Genomic DNA, 20758 nt, shown 5'->3' with positions numbered 1-20758 from the left:
GGTATCTCCCCTCCAGTAAATGGTTTTCATATTAAAATGACTCTTTGTAACTTGAGTTACAAATACTTCCACAGTTAGTCCAGGAGCAAAGCAGAGGCTGATCAAAAGGCCCATTCAGTCACTAACGCTGCCATCATTGTGCCCAGAACACAAAAGGGGTCCCCACATTATTTTGATGTGAAACCAGATAATTTCTGTTGAGAGCCAATGAGAAGAGTGACAGGGACGCTCCCAATGCTTGTCGTCTACCGTTAACCGGGCCCTTTGATTTTCCTAGCTGCTCTGACGAGAGCTAACCAGCTGCTTGTAAATGAGCTAGCATCTCTTCTCGGCCTGCCATTATTCTGCTCTCCTGAGCTGACAAGCTAGCTCACTGGAGGGACACTGGGTGAAAGAAAAGTGTGGCCTAAAGTATTAGCTTGAAACCACAGGGGACGCAGCTTGAGTCATCCTGGTTTACTCCACCAACTGCATACCACAAAATCTATGGAACAAATAAAATGGGTCTGAAAAGAAAAAGAAACTATTATTTTAAGGCCCTTCCCACAGTGCTGATTCTATAATCCAGAGATATCCTTTCCAACAACATGGATTCTTAAGAAGTCAGATCTACGTAGGGGAGGAGATGAAACAAAATATTGCATATACTCAGCAAACAGCAGGATATGAGGTGGACTGCTCACTCTGTGAGGCCATTGTAAAAGATGAATTACACCACTGAACTGGCACACAGTAACTTTTATTTTTGATTTAACAGTGTGTTCTTGTTTTTCCTAATAAGTCTCTTTTAGGCTGACATAATGTGGAATCGGTAAAATTATTATCAAACAAATGTGTTGTAATGTTAACTATAAAGCCTGTAAAGTGGATCATTACAAACCTGTGATAAACATCTCAGGAAACAACAGTATGTGTGACTCCAAATAAAATTGTTCCAATTTCCATGTGAATGTCTGAATAGCACTCTCAATCTACTAGTGGTTCCTAAAAGATATTTAAGAATGTCATTATCTAATTTGGATAATTTGCCATTGGCATGTAATAATTAGCCTATGGATGCTGTAGGAAAGAGACAACCTATATCCAAGTGTAAATGAAGTTGTAATTGAAGAAGTTCAACACTTGTTATCCTGTAAGATAATGAAGTCGATTAATAATGACAGCTCCTCATGCTAACTGAGAATATCGCTTCTGGCTAACAGTTAGGAGTTAAAGTTAGCATCTGCTGAGGGGCTATTTCCCAGTTGTTTAAGAATCTGGACTGCATTTGAGAACCTTTAGTTTAAAATATGAAGTATGTAGACAGCAAAACCCAAACTGGAGGATTCTACACTACACATACATTTATATATAAAAAAAATCATTAACATTTATGACACTTTTATTCAATTTACAACACATTATAATTGCATTTTGCTTTTTTTCTTACATTTCTTTTACTTTAGAAAGAAGAATAAAACCACATTATGCAAACTTGACAAAACTGGAATGAAATATTTTACACCGATATAGACTCTTTAAAACACCTTTTATAATCTCTAAAAAAAAAATTATTTGTGAAAAAGAAAATAATGGGGAGTCTTAGTTTTCCCAACATTTCGTCGAATGTTCTCTTGTCATAAATCTGATACTGTGATATCCTATCACTTTATCAGTGATAGTGATACAGTGATATCACTATCACTGTGGTCATTTTTTGAGAAATGACGGGTGGTCAGAAATGACCCCCCAGTTGGGAATAACATAGATTTTTCTATTCTTATTTCATCAATCAATTTCCAAAGTATTGGATCCAGTTCCAAGTATCGAAAGGAAATTAATTTGCCCAAAGTTACTGTGGCTCTGCTGACCAACTCAAAGCCAATCTAATTTAAATATATCTTTAGCTATTCTCATATCATGTTATAGTATCATGAAATATATTAAATGCTAGTTAGTCTTTGAACATAATGAGAGATGAGACACACGAATAAGAGGAAAAGGAAGTAGGAAAAAAGGATGAAGAAAAAAAGAGCCAGAGCATAAGAAAAAAAGAGAAACATTTCAACCTCATTTGTATTCTCCACCATCAAGTTCACTCCAGTTCATTTACATCTCTGTTACTTCCATAGCAACAGCAGGGGGGCTATCAGGAGCATCTTTGATATAGGTACATGATTCTGAAAAAGATCTCATCATTTCTCTCTGAATAGATGTCAAGAAAAAAAGATGTTTTTCCTCACATTGTTTAGCAGCTTTAAACAGAAATTTACACCAGAGATGTTGTTTTCCTTATGTAGTTTATTTCTCTTTGCCCAAAACTAGTGCTTATAGAGATAATCCTGGCCACAATAGCAATGAACAGAAATATGATCTTGTAGCACTTAATCTAATTGTGTTCAAATAAAATAGGACATGCAGAAATACTAGAAACTAAAAAGGTTTATGTAACTTCCCCAGCCCCATGCATATTAGCTACTGCCTCGCCACCCTGTCCATTAGAATTTGAACAAACGCAAAGCATCAAGTTTTGCTGCCAGACAAAAGAAAAATCTACTGCACCTGCAGGAAAACACAGCCTCATCAAATTCCATGTACACTTGTATGTAAATCAACCTTTAGGCCTAATTAAGCTACACAAGGCTCATCAAGGTCATAAATCCCCTTTTTTTTCATAATGCATTATTGACTACACATCATCTGCACATGTTAGCTGGCTGCACTCACACAAGCACAGAGTGACATCTCACTGTCTAATATCGGATAGCCCCCAGGCCAGGCAGTGTGTGCAGAGGGAGCGAGAAAGAGAGAGAGAGGGGAAAAAAAGAGAGAGGGATTTTTAGGTCACAAAAAAGAAAGGACATATCCTGGTAATGAAAGGGCTGCAGTGACCATAAAGTAGTAAATTTTCTCTCATAGTTCCTAAAACACGGTCAACTGTAAATTTCAATATTAAATTACAAGACATTTTGAGATTATCCAGACAAGGTCAAGGCCTCTTTACTCATTTTATTACCACAGTGTTGAGGTTGATTTGACGAAATTAAAACAAAACAAACTGAATGATGTAAACAGTCTAGATTCAAAAATAAAATAAGACATTGGATAGGAGAAAGTTTGCCCTCTATTTCAATTAAAGTGAGTCGACATTAATAGAATTATGTGGATTAATCCTCTGAGTCACTCCGAATGGGAATTGATGTAGGTCAGTCAATATTTCAGATGACAACTCATACAAGTTAAATGTGAATGCCTTTTGGAGCTTCATAGGCTGAATTTGATTAGTATGTGATGACCCTTGTCTAAAGCATTTTCTCTGTTTCTTTTAAAAATAATAAAAGCAGTGACTTGAGATACATTCAGAAGCCCAAAAGTCCTGCTCTGCTTCAGTGACATGTTTGATGCACTACATTTTAATAAAAAGGCACCCAATGTGTCACCAATGGGAATACATAAAAACGCGGGGGTCTGTCTGGTTGCTTTGCATTCTCTCAGTGCACTTTTTCAAGCTGCCCACGGCAGTGGTTCCTCTTCCCCAAGACTCTGCTCTCATGTGTATGCATTTGTGCCACATTATTCAGCCGGTGCTTCAACTGACCCCCACCTGGCATTTAAATTCCCTGACCAACAGGGTAGTCATGCCCTGATGACACGACTGCTGCTCTGACTGAATTCTTTATGCTGTCTCCATTCTGACTCAACCACAAGGACTCACTGCTGTCCAGACTTGGCGGATTGTTAGTTGACACCATTTTTGCTTGGACACTTAAAATGGGACAAATAGTGTTGCATAACACTTGACAAAGGACAAAAGCAACACACTCATTTATTCTTGTTTAATAGACTATTTTGCATAAAAAATGTACATCCTAATATGTCCATTAACAGATCATTTTGGAAGCAACTAATTATAGAAGTTATTACTGTATCTTTTTTTTTTTAATGGTTTGCAATTAAATATAATCTCGACAATCTTTCAGCTCATTACTGATTAGTCAAAAATGAAAAATAAATAAATAAATAAAACAACCTTCCATTAAAAAAAGCTTCCAGATTTGGAAGAACTTACTCTGAATAGAGGCCAGTACATGTGAAGTTCCCATTTAAGGACATATCTGAAGATTGTCAGGATGCAAAACTGGTGGCTGAATATTTTAAATAAATTTAAGAATTTCGAGGAGGAGAGCTGATTGTCTGACGGAAATTAAGAAACAAGAGCATCAGTCCATGTATGGCTCTGTCAGTATGTATAAGATGGTTACCAACATCATGACACAAAAAGCTGTAAAAAGCAACAGCTTCAAAATACCTTAAAATATTCTGCTATACCCTTGCTACAACTTCAAGGAGTGGTGAAGTTAAAAGGACAACATTTATAATTCTTTTTTAACAAAAACAATTAACCAAACATGTTACTCTATTAATATGATACAATGTTTGGGATCTATTTTCTATTTTTGTGGTCTAGAAAAATGTTTCTAGACCACAGCAGTAAGGATCTTTCTCTTTTCGAAAACAACTGCTTTAGCCAAGTCTAACAAATGGACTGCCCAGGTCTGCTTATGAATAAAAGTTTCTTCATGTTTGTGGTCCTATTTGCCATTAAATAAAAATAATGGCATGGCTATTAAGATGCTAGCTGTTAAGCTGTTAGCTGCAGATAGCCGAATTAAGCAGCAGCTCATGTTACACATGATAAAGTGACAAAAGGCATTAAATTTAGTGTAAAATACAGCAATACTTGAGGACCACTACTACACTTAGTATGTATTTTTATTACTTAAATCCAATAAATAGCATAATTGTAGCATTGCTGAATTTATGTTTTCAATCAAATTAATCGTGTTATGCTTTACATATTTTTTTAAATACTGCTATTCCACTGTTTTTACTAAAGACTATTCTGCCATTATGAATTAATATAAGCCTATGTCTAACATCCTACTGGCATATTTCTGCCTGCAAAGTGAAGGAAGCAAATTCAAAATAGATTATTTAATTGGGTATTTATTGTTAACATGTAAGTGCATCACTTATCCAAGAGTAAGGAAAAGCCTGAGGCCTGACATGCAAAAGCACTCAGGGGTCACTATAACTCACAAGGTCAAAGGCTGAATCACATGAGGTCAACTTATAGTGCCAGAGCACTAATAGCGTGAACTGGTATATGTTCAGTCTGACATCAAGTAAACCAACATGTCAGGATTTCAGCATGCTGATTTAGAAAGACCACCAAAAATTAGCAAAAAAAAAAAAAACTTATCGCTAAACAAGTGGATATTCTTGGCTGATTTACTAAGTGCAAGTTTAAATTAAGAGTTTAGCCTTAACGGAAATCCTACACAAACAAGAAAAAAAATACTAAATGCATTAGTTAAACCCTGTGAGTTAACAAGCCACATAAATGTGACTTTAGAGTTCTTTGAAAAAGGCCCTGCTTCTAAATCCTTTTTATTTATGGGCGTAGTTTCACCACCCCTCGTTTACAAGACCCTTCTCTGGATTTATAGCTGTACTAAATCAGGAATGAAAGCAAGAGGACAAAAAGGATTCCACTAAGGGCAAGAAAGGATATCTTACGACCGACCCATGAGAGCAGACTGTAAAATCTGTGAAATCACGAGCCTTAGAGTATATCATCTTCTCTTAACACATTCTGTCGTTACATGTCCCGCAGTAGGTATTTCTTGCATTCCATCCAAACCGTACTAACGCTGTCCCATGAGGATGTTTTTCAGCAGTGTCCTCACAATGGAAATGTAATTATCTACCCCTTAAACACAAATTGCTGTTGTTTGCGTGAGACGTTTCAGCTGCTATGGAATCTGCCTGGTTTAATAAAAGAAGTTCAAGACCACTTCAATGACTCCATCCTTCTCTTTGCTCTTTTGTTAAACCCAAAAGTGGAATGGGACCAGGCTGCTCACATTGATAAATGGATGTAATTTCTCTTGCAGAGGAAATCAGAATTGTAATGTCCACAGTGAAATTCTATTAAAAACAGATTATATAATGCTCTAAAATATTCCAATCTGTATGACTCACGAGAAAGAGAGAGAAAATTGGCACACTGCAATCTTATGCGACCTGAACTCTGCAGATTAATAACTGTAACATTCCACATCATAACAGCAAAAAACAAACCTGCATTTGCCCTTTGACCTGCTTCATTTGTCAGGCGCAAGTTGTACATGGTGGTTCCTGTTTGAGAGACCTTATACAGTGGATAATCAAAAACATTCTCTCCATCCGCCCCTTCCAGACAGCACTTCATCAGAAGTCCTTGCTTTCCGTTTGTCTGGAGTCCTTGATGTCAACTATGTAAGCGCCACCAATGGCAAAACATTTCAAAACTAAAGAGGCATCGCTATTTTATCTTGTTGCTATCGCGTAAATAGCTTTGAGTCTTTCTCACAACATATAAGCAATTATTTGTCACATAAATCAGAACATTTAACAGTAAATCTTGCAACGAGCTAAGATTTATGACTAATGAAACAAATATAAAACCTAGAAGCAAACAAAAAAAAATTTACATGGAGGAGTGTCCCTGATTACAAGAACAAAGTGAGATAAGCTGTGGCTGTAAAGCATAAGGCAGATAGGGACATGTAAGTAGATGACTAATCTAGGATGGGACCTATTTGAAACCTTCTTATCCAGTAAGAGTCTTGAGAATTATAGAAGAAGACAGTTTTAATGCTAAGTTCAAATCTGAGAGACTGAGTAACATGTCAGGAAACAGGGGCCTTTTGTTTAGTGTAATGAGACTGTGACCTCAAAGAAATAGCCACTTTCTTTCAAAGGAAAAGTGTTTGTTCATATTTACAAAGTGGGAATATCCCAAGAAATAGACTGGTTAACAAAATTGTTAAACTTACAGCTTGACCGACCCCGACTGATGACAGGCTTCTCATGAAATCTGATCTGATCCACTTCGGTTGACACTCAATACCTAAGCGGTGACAGTTTGCGCCAACAACAACAACACTCTTCAGTGTGCAGGTAGCAAGATAACTCAACGGTCAGCCGACTTCAGCCCATACCTGGAATGCTCTTTAAATATATAAATGTTTAAACTCTGTTAAGGAACATAGTGGATTTTGAATTGTTGGAAGCCTATTAGAAAATTTCAAGCAAGGCTAAGAATACACAGAGACTGTATTTTATAGTTAGAATGCTACCTAATCTGAGGTGCTGGAAAAGGTGCTGTAAAATATCTAAAATGTCAACTCCAAATTATTTTGTCTTGATTATAAATCTCTAAAGTCCTGTTTTACACTAACTGCTTTTTACAGTCAAGGTGGGAAATTATCTATTCTTCCAATTATACATTGGCTGGTTAAAGCTACCAATGCGTGCTGATCATCTAAAAAGACTGTGGTGCACTGAACATGTTATTTTTGTTAAGTTAATGTTTTTGAAGTACAGTTTACAAGCTAAGATGCAAGAGCATCATGTCTGTAAGCAACAGACTGCAACAACAAAAAGCCTACATTTTGCTTAATGCTGTTAATTACAGCTCTTAAAAGAGCAACTGGAACCAGCTACAACCAGTATTGGCAGGTCAAAGCTTTTTAGAAGAGATACCTATTTTACATACTTTTTTTGTAAAAGGCAAGCAAGCTTAGGGAAGAAATAGTTTCAGGGAAGACCATTTAGTACTTTTGCTATACAAAAATATGAAGGGGAAAGATTAAAGCATAGCAGTGAGCCTCCTGTCTGAACAGCTGCATCAAAATCATGGCTGACGTGTTCATAAGACTTATGGATTAGGACTGTAAACACCAAACTAAATATGTTTTCCAAGGTTAACTCTGTATTAATATCCAACAAACACTGACACTGCAACATGAATCAACAGACACCTGACAAAAGCTACTAGAAAGTTCTTTAAAATGCTTAGCAAAGGCAGGAGGTTAACAATTGTAAGCATCAAGCATTTGAGGTCAGTGGAACATACATTGACTGCCTCAGGAGCCAGGTGAAGGCAACGTCTGTGTTAGACGGGAGGAGGGGGGTTAGCAATATGTCAGAGTTCTGCCATGCTCTTGCATGACAAACACCGACCTGGAGCCAGCTGTGACAAAGCCCTAATCCTGAAAATCCCTTCTTCCTTTGCTGAAAATCCTAATGAGGATTTGAAGTACTCGGCAGGGAGGAGACCCAGGGGCTGTGGTTACACCTTGCCACTGCTCGCTCTCCCAGTCATTGTCTCCTTATCTCCGTATTGGCCAAGCCTGGCTGGCGATGAAAGAGACATGACAGCGTGGTCGGCCTACGTACACAGACCCCACGGCTGCCTGGCTCCGCAGGGAGGCCGGATCCCGCAGTCTACCTCAAACAACCAAGATGACATCAACAAAGTGGTAGAAAAACAAAACAAGCTCACACTCCTTAAAGCGCACAGACCAAAACAAATACGTATCACTTTACTCTGAGCATTCTGGGTACTGCATTGAATGTTCAGTAAGTAAAACAGATTTTAAAAGCCATGCTTAAAAAAGTATATAAAGTTTCCACAGCATTTTAAAGTTAACATTAAGTACAGTAACTATGGATAAGCGCACACAATCAGCACTTTAATTTTTTAAGACAATTCAGTACATATATGCACAGGGTGTTTAGAAATAAGATATCACGTCACATTTATCTTCTGTTTTGGGAATTTTAAGTATCAGATCTGATCAGATCAGATGTTAAATGATTAATTTGTTTTCCTCACACTAACAGTTTGTCCTTATTACAAAACCAGAACAGGGACAAGACAGAAAAGAGGTTATTAAATAAAAAAGTAAGAAAGAAAGGAAGGAAAAAAGATAGAAAGTGAGACAGTATAAGTATTTTTAGTCGTTAAACATCTAAATGGAACATCACTGGGAGGTGCTGGATCCTGTTCTTGCAGGTTCTGGCTCATTTTAAGCCCTGGGCTTTACAGTCCAGTAATTAGATTTCAGAACACCTTGATTGTCTATTTCACTTCATTGACTTTGAGATGAAGGTTTTAAGTCTTCTCTTCTTCTCCTTCCTGCGATACAAAAAGAGTGCTTTTAAAGGTGCCCTTCCCTGTTCCCTTTGAGAAACCTCAAGTACTTTAAACATTTCAAGCTTCGAGGGGAAACAATGGCGAGGTTTCAGAGTGTGTGGAAAGACAGAAAATCCCTGTGCTAGGCTTGTCCTTGCAGGTTTCGCCTCTAAAAACTTTTTTTTTGTTGTTAAAGGGGAATGAAAAGCTAAATTCTAAAGAAATATTTGTTTATGGTTTGATGAAACCGCAGGTGACCCATTTAGTGAACCTTGTCTGTTCTGAACATGGCATGACCTGCTTCAGAAAACAAACTCCTTAAAAGCATTTAACCAACATAGTAAGGGTAATCATCGGTTCAGATTCTCTGATGATTTCAAAATACTTCTATTGAACACACACACACATACACACACACAAAATATTTTTATGCAAAAACAAAATAATAAAAATAAAGCGAACAAAGTATTCCCAGCACTCTATGTTGCAGGTTGCAAACATAAATCGACTCCACACCTCTTGACACACAATCTTCACCGTGCCATCTCATTTTGCCTCTCCATAATTCCAACAATCTTTGGGGAAGGTTTTGAAAAGAGTCTGTGACTGAGCTAGGTGTGAATTGCAATTCTGTCACTGATACATGCAAATCCCTGCAATCCCACCAGATGTGACTACATTATTTTGGAAAACATGTAAGCCAATTTAATCATGCCTTGCAAGGGTAAATCATCACTGCTTGTTTGTGAACAAAAAAAAGTTTATATATTCATATATAAAAGGACCACCAGCAGGATAAAGGGAAAATAACTTGAAGAAGATTACTTGGAATTCTACATGGCAAACGTACACTCATGCAAAACAAAAACAAAGATAAGTCAGAGACTTCCAGGTCTACAATGTTTGAACTTCTTTAAAACGGTCATCAAGGTATTTAAAAAAAAAAAGTGTTCACATTTTACCATAATGGCTTTGCAAAATGTGTTATGTATGACAATATCAGTCCCAACAAAAACGCTACTATGTAAAAAGAAGATCTATAACTGACGTGCGCTTAGAATATAGACTCAGTTCAGTGAAACTTAAGACAATAAACTGGCAGAACTATGATCCCCGATTTAGTCATGAATATCACACAAAGTGATTATGCTTAAAGCCTCTTCTCATTGTAGCTGTCACTTTCTATGAAATAAGAGGATTTTTCTTGGCTCAGAATTAGTCCGTGCACAAAGATTAAGAACAACAGAAAGCCTTGTCACTCTGCTCTGAGTCCATGTTATGCTGTTGGAGTCAGGACATTACATTCTCCAATTTATCTTAGTAAAAATTCAACTTCAATTTTCAATATATTTGAACTTTTCTTTTTGCTTTCTAAGAAAATGTAAACAAAAAAGAAGGGAAAAAACACTAATTAGAACCTTTCACATAGAGAAATCAAAATCTGTGATATAAAATATGAGATATAAATTTTGTTTAATGTTACACTATATTTAGTTTAGATTTTTTACTTAGTTTATGGTTTATTTTGATTTACCTTGCAATTCTTTTAATTTTGTAGTCTCTGTTATGTGTTTGGTCAGTTTGTACATTTACTGTTTTGGTAATCTCATAACAGACTTTTTCACTAAATATACATCACATTCACTTAACAAAACATTATTTTAGTACATTTCTTTAATCTGCGCATAGTCTGCTGCTAGAAAGCGTGATTATGTGAATCTAATTTTAAATATTTACCAGTAGTGGGTGGTACAAAGCACTTCGGCTTGATAAGGAGTCAAATCAGTTTTAGATCTTCAGATTTTACTCAAAAAAGTGGGGATCAGAACAACCTTCAACAGAAACAAGCTGCTATATAAAAAATATGAAAATCAATCTACATTACTTATCAAAATACCTATATCCCAAGAAAAATAAACTAAGACATAATACATGACTTCATATTTATTTAGTTATGGGTTCAAATGGAAGTAAGTTGGGATGAAATGGCAATGTGGTTATGAAATTGGTCATTGGTTGGCTTTTTTTCATATTCATACTATTATCATTTATTTGCCATTATCTTACCAACCTCAAGGTCCTACTTTTGCTCTATTTATTTATTTATTTATTTATTTGTTTATTATTCAAGCACTGTGAGACTTCACTATTTTAATAATGCATTTTTGTTTCATCTTTCTATCAAGATTCAGAACCAAACAGAGAAAAGGCAGGGATTATGTCTCTAACCTTTAGCTGACTTATAGACACAGGAACTATAAAATCTAAGAAACAAACATTCTTCAATAAAACCCCAGATGATAGTTGATCTCAATCATTACAATATTGCTGGTTCACAAGGCTCTTGTGGGCTTAAGCAGGATAACAGTCATAATAAAGCAATGGTGGTGAAAATTACACCGTCTAAACAACTTGTATTATAACAAATTACACATAATTGTTGTGGTAGGACCATGACTTTAAACTTTATTGTGCTATATTATTAATTTTTGATGCTATAAGCCATGGGGTAATTTAGCAATCGACAGCGCTCTGCTCTGTAAATACAGTGTAATTAAAATAATAACACAAATCAATCTAAAAACTAATGCCAGTAACTCTGAGGGTTACTGAAGCAAACAAGCAATTCTTCAGAATAGAAATGTGAGCATAGCGAAAAGGAAAACAGGAGACAAAAGCTTAGAAAACCTTGTGAGTCAGCTGAGTAAATAAAACAGACATACTCGTGGACACGTGTCCAACCAGGGAAGTCAAATGTGAAGAATGTATAGAGAAGGAGGTCAAACTTCCTGCCCTCCATAGCTGCGTTCTCAGTCTGGTATGTGTGTTTATACAGCATATAAATACACACGTTTCAGGTGCAGAAAAAAAGGGGGAAACAAACCAACTTCAAACTATTTATAGCATTCCACTAACCCATTTAATTCAATTATAAAAATGCATTAAAAAGATATTAGGGGTAGAGGCAGTTTAATGAAGCATGTTTACTAGGGGATATTGTTTGTAATGAACTGTTTCTGGGCTGATCTGTGAGACTGAAATAGGAAAAGGGAAAAGACGTAAAAGGGGGTAGGATAATATTAGAGGCAAAGAGAAAAGGATGAATGAAAAATGTCAAAATAATAAATAACCAATTTTTTTTCAACCTGCCACTCCAACATTAAGATGCTGACAATTCATCAGTGTATTATATTGCTTACTCTGTTCATTTTCAAGAAGAGGGTTAAACAACCTGCCAACAATTCACTTCTATATCACTTCGACGCTGATTACACATAGATTTAATTGTCTGTCATTATTTAAATGTGTATTATAAACCAAAAGCAGTAGAACATACTCATGACATAGATGCAAAATCACACAGTTTTAATGTTTTTATACAAACACAAATCTAAAAAGGGTGGCTTGTGTATGTATTCACCCTCTGATTTAATAGATGCCCTTGTTTCTGGGATTATAGCTGCACATGTTTTGGGTGTGTCACTACCTGCTCTGAAGCTTCTTTGAAAATATTTCAAGCACAATCAGATTGGACAGAGAGTATGTAAAGAAAATTTATTCTTTGCAAAACTGGTCAATTAGATTTAGTTTTTCACGATTTTAACAAATGAATCATTCTAATATAGTTTGTTCTGCTTGTAGATGAACCTCTGCTTCAGTCTTAGAGTGGACATATCATGCTTTTAAAGCCGTCCTTTTCACATGTAAATCATTCCCTTATGGTCTATGTAAAGTAGAACTGCAATGATTTGGTCTGAATTCCTCGTTATTGTGGCGCCACAAACCGCTCGGTTACCCTGTTCTGAGACGTGTCTTCGTGCCCCGCCCCCCTCCCGGTCGCAGACCGTTTCACTCCACCCCGTTCTGCCATTTGTCTACTTTCATAGCAGTGACACAATTATCTACTGGCAGAGAAATATGTCATCCCAAAGTTTATCAAAGATGTCAACAACAGAAGACTTGTCCATTCAGTCTTGCATGTTTGAGCCAGAGTCTGACCCAGAGCAGGAGAATGAAGACCATCAATCTGCAGAACCATGCACTCAATTGAATGCATCACAATGGTATTATTACTGTATTTACACCCTCTCCATCCATAACAGCTACCTACAATATGGAGTACAGTTTAACTATAGCGTCCATGCATGTGAGATACCTATTAAAATATTAATATTGCCGCAATATAAATGAAGTAAACAAAGTCTCAATATAATTAAGAAGATAGCTAATGAGAGCGTCAAGAACATCACCAAATGCATTTGGATCATGTGTTCCCCAAGACAAAAATTACGACTGAAAGCCAAATATTCAAAACATGCAGTACAGTTTTATCCTCACAGAGGCAGATAAAAACTAACACACAGTGTTAACAGAAACAGAAGACTCAAAGGCTATCAAACAGACCAGGACGTCAATATGAACACACAAAATTCATGGTCTAAAATAAGCTTTGTTGTCATTTTAGCATCATTAGGGGCTTACCACTTTGCTGTGTCCCTTGTTTCCCTAGAGAGAAGGACCTGACTCCTCAATCAGAAAAAGTATTTTGGAAAATCCCTCTTGATACTAGCTGAGGTTGCTGGAGGACTCCTCCTTAAGTGCTTTGCTCAAACAAGCGGGACTTTCCCCACTATTGTGGGTACACTTCCAAGTGAAATAAAATTTAACCAGATGCTTTGAAGAAGCTTTGAGGAAGGGGACAACGTAAGGAATCTTGTGGACTAATGTGGGCTAGAACTGAACATTTTCAGTTGTCTACTTCCAACTTTGGCGTAACTGAACTTGGACATAAATCGCAGCAAGAAAAAAAATTTTCGAATTCACAAAACTGATTAGTTGGAAGTCATGACCTTGCTTAGCAGTTCCGCAGCAAATACAGTGACTTAATAGACCAGAAAATGTTATAGGCAAAAAAGAAAAATTAATAGACTGAAAAATATAATTAAAAAAGAACAAAGATGTCTACACAGCATCGGGAGAAAATAAATGCACTCCTAGACACTCAAAGTACATAAAAATTTATTTAAGGGCTAAAAAAGTGGATTTTTATGATATGTTCCTTTTAAATCTTTTGTAGTCTTAAACGTTTTTAGGATTGTCCTGCAAATGGCACGATTCTTTTCCCATAAACTATTACCATCTTCTCAGTCTTCTTATAAAAAATATCTCCACTGCATAATATTAGGGCTGCACCATATTAGGAAAACATGCAATATGTGATAGTATGAGTGAATAATGTGCTAACGATATGGCCTGCGATAAATAAACAGTTCAAATTTTCATGTCTTTCTGCTTTGGATCATAGCAAATGCAGACTGTGCCTGTTCAACAATTGGAGAAAAAAAAATATTAAATTAAAATCAATAAAGTTCAATGTTTCCATCTTGACAAGTTTGCACTGAAAAAGTTGCTTCTTGCCAGTGTCTGCTGTTCAATAATAAAAAAAAGCTTACTTGTATTTTTTTAATGACTTGACCACCCCTGCTTTGCTTTCTAAAGCTTTTTATACTGCATTAAACAAGTTACATAGTATATTACAGTCATATAAGTCCATATTTTATGGTATTTGAATAACTACCTTGTCCCAAAAGTTATTTGCAAAATGTACATTGCCTAGAGTAAAGTTGCAGTAACAATTTATTATATATTGTGAAGCCCTAAATAATACTACCAACACCATCTTTCATAGTGGGAATAGTGTGATTACTGTGTTTGTTTTTAGTCACATAAAGCTTTTTGCAAGTATGCCAGAAAGTCTCACTTTAGTCTTCCATTTACAAACGATGGAGGCCACTGAGCTCACTGAAATCTTCAAAGCAGCAGAATCGTTTTTCAAAGCAGGGGAATTGTATCCTTCCCCAGAATTGTGCCTTAAGACAATCCTGTGTTGGATGTCTAAAGACAATGACTTCATGCTTGGTGCATGTGCTCTGACATGTACTGTCAATTGTTGGATCTTATATAGACAGATGTGTGCCTTTCCAAATCAAGTCCAAATCAGCTGAATTTACCACAGGTGATTTTTAGATTCATGGTAGTGTGTGAAAACTCATGGAAATGTGATTTCTTGGTTTTCTATTTTTAATTATCTATATAACACTGCATACTTTGATATTCGATCAAGTTTATGGTTGAGAAATATTCTCACATTTAATGGAAACCATCTGACTGAGCAAAGCTGCTTTTGAGGCATTTTTATGGCTGAAGTTTTACAAATGTGATTGATGCCTGTAGAGATCAGAGAATTATGTTTCCATTTTTTAAAAGGAAAGATCAAATGACATCCAGATGGTATGCGCATAATATGCTATTACCATTTACGCCAATATGATTCGCTATACCGTCAATAAGGCGTGTTGTTAAAATCCCACCTTGCACCCTTCAGTTTTTGATTACTGAACTTAAATGACGGCTTAGCCAGAGCTTTGACAGCTGTCATCTTTACACAGAATTTTATTAGCCCCACTTACATTACACACAAAATACGCCAGCTTCGGTGTACTGTAAATTCAATCATAAAACATTTAGTGTGTTACTTTTCAACCTTGTGGTTAAACATTGGACACGTAAAACTTGTGGTTACAACAAAGCCAGGACTGATTTAATCAAAACTTAATGAAGTGTGATTACAAGACATTTGAGCTTGATGTTTTTTGAGGTGTGAAATCTGCGGCATGTATTTCCATGACGGCGAGCATTAAAAAGCGAAGAATGTACAAACAGATCCAGCTCTGATGCCACTGGGAACAACTGACGCTTTCAAGCAGAAAATCTCAGACAAATCACAATTTAACAACTAATGAAACCACTCAAGATTATCCCCTCTATCCGCCTGTGCCCGCTGTCCTGAAAACTGTATTACTCACAAAAGCAGTGCCTGATTTGGCTTGGTTCAGAATTACTGCATGCTATATTTCCACATGCGGCAGCTGAATAAAAATAATAATAATAATCTGGAGCTGCATCAACTTGAAATATAACTTATTCAAAACAAAATGACATGATAAATCAGTATAATTTTAAAAAACCAGCAAAGACAAAACTCTGATATACTTACCCTCTGTGGAGTGTACTTGGTTTAAAGTGATGAGAAACCAGCAAAAGGTGTGTAGTGTCCGCAGGCTGCATGCCATGGTGCTGAGTATTGATGATTTGTGGCAGGTTAGTGTTGTAGGTAACAGCTTCTGATCAGAAAAGCCCAAGCCAACTGGTCTCAGAGATGCTCATTATCGATCTTCTTCCCTGCAACAAAGACCAAAAAGACATCATTTAGTTCAGTTATGAAATTTTGCCCCTGAGGAATACACTCGCGTTCTGAAGCCCCTTGATGTTTCATTCCAATGAAGAGATGTGACAAACCTTAAGCTGTGAAAAGCTACAAACCCACGCACACCACTAAAATAAGCCCAGAAGGTCAATAATCCTCAAGAGAGAAATCCCTTAATGGCAGCTAAATACTAAACATTTCACTAGTAGGATGGGGGAGCAGGGTGAGAGCAGGCATTATTGTGTTGAAACAGATATGCCCCACCCTGTCCATTCCCTCATGACCAATAACTAAATAATACTAACCTCATTAAACATGTGTATATGTGTATTTTTTTTTTTACGTGATCCAGAAAATATCCATTCATTTATTGTCTATACCTGCTTATGGTGCTGTGAATGGGTTGATCCCATCTCCAGCTGACATTGGGCAAGAGGCAAAGTACACCCTGGACAAGTCCATCAAAGGGCAACATAGAAACACACGGGACAAGCAACCATGCACACGCCTTCAAACCTAAGGACAATTTAGAGAGGCAAAATAACCCATCAGTCTTGTTTTTGGACTGTAAGAGTAAGCTGAAGTACCTACAGAGAACCTACACATGCACAGAACAGAACATGCAAACTCCATGCGAAAAGATCCTATGTCAGGATTTCAACCCAGGGCCTTCTTTCTGAAAGGCAACAGTGCTACCAACAGTGCCACAGAAAACATCATGATTCCTATATTATGTTTATGTATATTACAGTCCCACAATACAAAAAAAAATAGACTGGTTCCTGGTATCATGCTAACCAAGATTTTTAAAAGATTTCAAAGACAAACAAGAAAAACATGATTAAATTGTTCCTAAGCTCTGCAGCCATTTTACTGAAAAAAAACATCTTGTGGTATTTGATATTGCCAATAATTACAATGCTGGGTCTTTTGTTGTCAGGCTCAAGTGCAACACAGCCTCATCCCTCCTCCGCCTCAGATGTTTGAAAATATTTAAAATTGTCACAAAAATCCCTGACAGTTAAAGTTTGAAAAGCAACAGAGTCCCATCGTTTTATTAAAACTAGTGCTACTAAGCCACTCGTGGCACATCTCCTAAGCACTTGACTGCAAAGTACCTGAAAAGATAGCCCGAATAATTTATACACTAAAATTAACTTCCTATTTTGATAAAAAGTAAATTAAAGTCAAAACTGGGCAAAAAAGTATAGTATTCCCCACAATGAGGACATTTACTTTGAAGCTTCCACTAAATCTAGTAGAAATTTGGAAAACAATACATACATTGCATGAGTTGTATTAATCAATGCCAATATTTTTTTTTGTCGTAGACATATATTTGCTTTTTGATACTGAACCAAAACAATAAGATGATAGCACACATTCTTGTCACAAATTTTTGCAAAGATAACATGACACTATATTTTCAACACGGTTATTATGTTAGTCTAATTTTTTGTGCGCAATGAAATGTAATTTTGGAAATGATTATCCAATGGCAGCTGAGGTTCATCATTTTAAAATATATGATTTATTACCCAAAGTAAAACTGCACTTTGGCATTAAAAAAATTACCTAAAACCTAAGTTGGATTAATTCATGTGAATTCTTGATGTGAATCCAATTCTAGCAGCGGGATGTCACTTCCAAAAGAGGCTAAAAAGTAAGAGCACTCCCATCTACCCTTAAGTTTTGTGCCTGTTTCTTCCCCCATGCCCAAGACAAATAAACAAACACTGCCAAACAAATGGTCACTTCTCTGTCTCGAGACTGACCACAAACCACTTTATCTCTCCGATCTATACCCTCATCACCCCCTCCCTTCTCTCTGACATTTCTCCAAACCAGAATTCCTCCCCTTCCCACCTCATCCATACCCGTCTCGGTGGTATAAGCCTGAAAGTTTGTTTTGCTCACATTCTGCTACAAAAGCAGATGACCTCCTCCCCACCATGGATCCAGTGGTGGAGCCTTGTGCGGTGAAACCCAATGCTTACCTGCACGCCCAGGCATGTGTTTCACGCTACTAACGGCTCCCTTTTGTCTGTGTGTTTACACCGCTGGGTTAAGCTCCATCCTCTTGCTCCCATGAACCATTAGCACATTCACCATGGGATGTGGCATCACTCGGGCAACAAGGCACACAGGACCCCATTAGAAACAGTTTTCTCTTTTTTTTCCACATTGAAAAACATCATTTCATTTTTTTTTTTGTATCTACAGCTTGCGATTGTTTAAGATTCGAGGGAGCGAATTTTATACAGCTCACACTGTCAGCAAATGAAAAAAAAAAACTCAACAGAGAAGACAGGGAGGATTTGTGTTGTTATGTACAGTCAGAACTGCACAAATCAGCTTCAGCTGTCACCTCCATGCTGGAGGATAACCAGCGCCTGAAGGCTCTTTGATCTGTTTTGTCTGAGTTCTCAGGCATCGTAATAATTCATCAGCGAGAAAACATGCAGAGCGCACGCATTTGCCGCCAAAGTTATAATTAAACCTGCCATAATCAGTTCATCTGGTATGACATTGCTCCTCACCTGAGACCTCTAATTTTAGAGTCATTAAGAGAGGTTAACAGGAGCAGAACACACACGGCCACAGCGTATTTAGTTTCAGAGGAATTATGCAGTTGTGAGGTTTGACAAATGAAAGCTGATCACAGAGACCAAACATATTGGATTGCCACAAAACTCTGCCACTTGCTTTTTATTAGGGCATGTGGCACCAATTAAATATATCTGGGAAGCGGCTACTGCCCACACTCACGGTCCATACATTATAATGAGACCTTAAGCTGATTGTCTCCACAGTAGGGCTTTTTACTCAGTATATAGGATTAGGAATTCTCATCCGGGCACAAAGTCTTAGTGCCTGTTGTTTTGTTCTTAGATTAGAATATATGTACTTAATGATGATAATCCAATTTAATTCTTATTCTTCCTTGCATAAAGTGATATATTTTGAAAATCCTCTTTAACTAAAATATTTACTTGGTTCATATAATATGTCCTCAGTTTTCTTATGTATTTAATAAACACATATTAAGAAGCTTAATTTGAAATAAGACGATTTATTGCAGAGATGATTATTTTACGAATCAGATACTTTTTTTCCCCCAAAGATCACATAAGCCAATACTCTAATTTAAAAGTACAGGTACTATCAGAAGTACAGTCTGCTTGCTAGAAACCTTGAAGCACCTACCACAACCTAGACATGGTGCCATTATTTGAGCAACTGCTGTATAGCATTAATCTGGCAGTGATGAATTATTTAAGCGATTGCACACACAGTTCAGGCTAAAACCAGCACAACCGTGTATTGCAGGTGTCTCTTAAAAAAGACGTCACAAAATATAGTCATTCTATCCAAATTAGCTGAAAAATATTATAAAATTTGCTTAATGTAAAAATATGTAATTACGCACGAGCTACTTAACTGCTCAGCTGTGACTAAAACATTTAAGAAAATTGATTCACTTAAATGCTTATAAGATCTCAATAAATTTATTTAAGCCCTGTCCACATAAATAAGTATTTTTCGTAAAACTAAAATATTTTGCTTTGTTTCCACATGATGTCTAAATGTGAGTGGATTTACCACAGTCACTGATTAATTTGTGGTTCAAAACAGAGTAATTTAAATCATTATTTTGTGGAAATTTAATGCCAGTATTAATTGAAAAAAAAAAAGCTTTTGTCACACATCTTTGACAATGTGTCAAAAACGAATACAGAAACAACGAAATGTTCTTTATATCAAGCCATAATAATCAGTAAATTGCTAGGATTTTGCAGTAGTAAGCAGAATAGTTGCTTTTTGGTTTTAAATACAAGCAGTTAGATCATGTGTTTTCATTCAAGGTTATCAGTTTGATCTCATAATGGCCAAAACTTAGTCTGTGTCTTTGGATGGTTGTTTGCGTCAGTGGCTTAAGGTGTTCATATTTATATATAAACAATCATTTTAAGGCTCAGTCTGAGATAGGAGTGCTGAAACAGTATGATTATTCTTTCTCCTGCCTTGTCATCACTGCACAGCAACAAAAGCAAGCACAACCAACAGGAGTCATGCGTCGGAATGTGAAGACAAAAGACGAGATGCCTTTGACAGTTCTGTCTTCAAGCCTGCAGAGACCCCCTGCTACGAAAAATACGCAGAATGTAGATTCCTTGTACAGGGGGATTGGGGTGTTGTGTAAATTGACGATAACAGTCCTATACTTTAATATATTTTGCGTCATGCTGTGAGTGTTTAACATGCTGAGACACCAAAGGCGCAGGGTGTGGGGAGACTGCCTGACTGCCGTTCTCCTCATTAAATGAGTTGAGGTCTCCCCTCTCAGCTGGGGGTTCCTTTTTTGTCTCTCTGCCTCATAACAAAAAACTGCCGGCAATCCCACCTCAGCTTGCTTTCTGTATGCCCATCGACTTAGGTGAAACTGCACAACAAGTTTAGTCTTTAGTAACAATGCACCGCTGTAT

General features: G+C 36.8%; 1 protein-coding gene across 50 annotated transcripts in view; it reads right to left on the bottom strand.

Moving 5' to 3' along the window:
- The window catches only part of adgrl2a (adhesion G protein-coupled receptor L2a), a 126424-nt gene that overhangs the window by 87668 nt on the left and 17998 nt on the right, over window positions 1-20758 (bottom strand). For all 50 annotated transcript variants that reach the window (XR_004340453.1, XM_032571977.1, XM_032571995.1 and 47 more), the window contains exon 2: window positions 16062-16246. Coding sequence is in view for 49 of the 50 variants with exons in the window: in XM_032571977.1 (XP_032427868.1) it covers window positions 16062-16137 (76 nt within the window). In the remaining variant the exon portion in view is untranslated. The remainder of the gene's footprint in view (window positions 1-16061; window positions 16247-20758) is intronic.

This window comes from Xiphophorus hellerii, chromosome 9, assembly GCF_003331165.1.
Source record: "Xiphophorus hellerii strain 12219 chromosome 9, Xiphophorus_hellerii-4.1, whole genome shotgun sequence".
Classification (NCBI taxonomy): Eukaryota; Metazoa; Chordata; class Actinopteri; order Cyprinodontiformes; family Poeciliidae; genus Xiphophorus; species Xiphophorus hellerii.
This window is presented reverse-complemented; position numbering and strand designations above follow the sequence as displayed.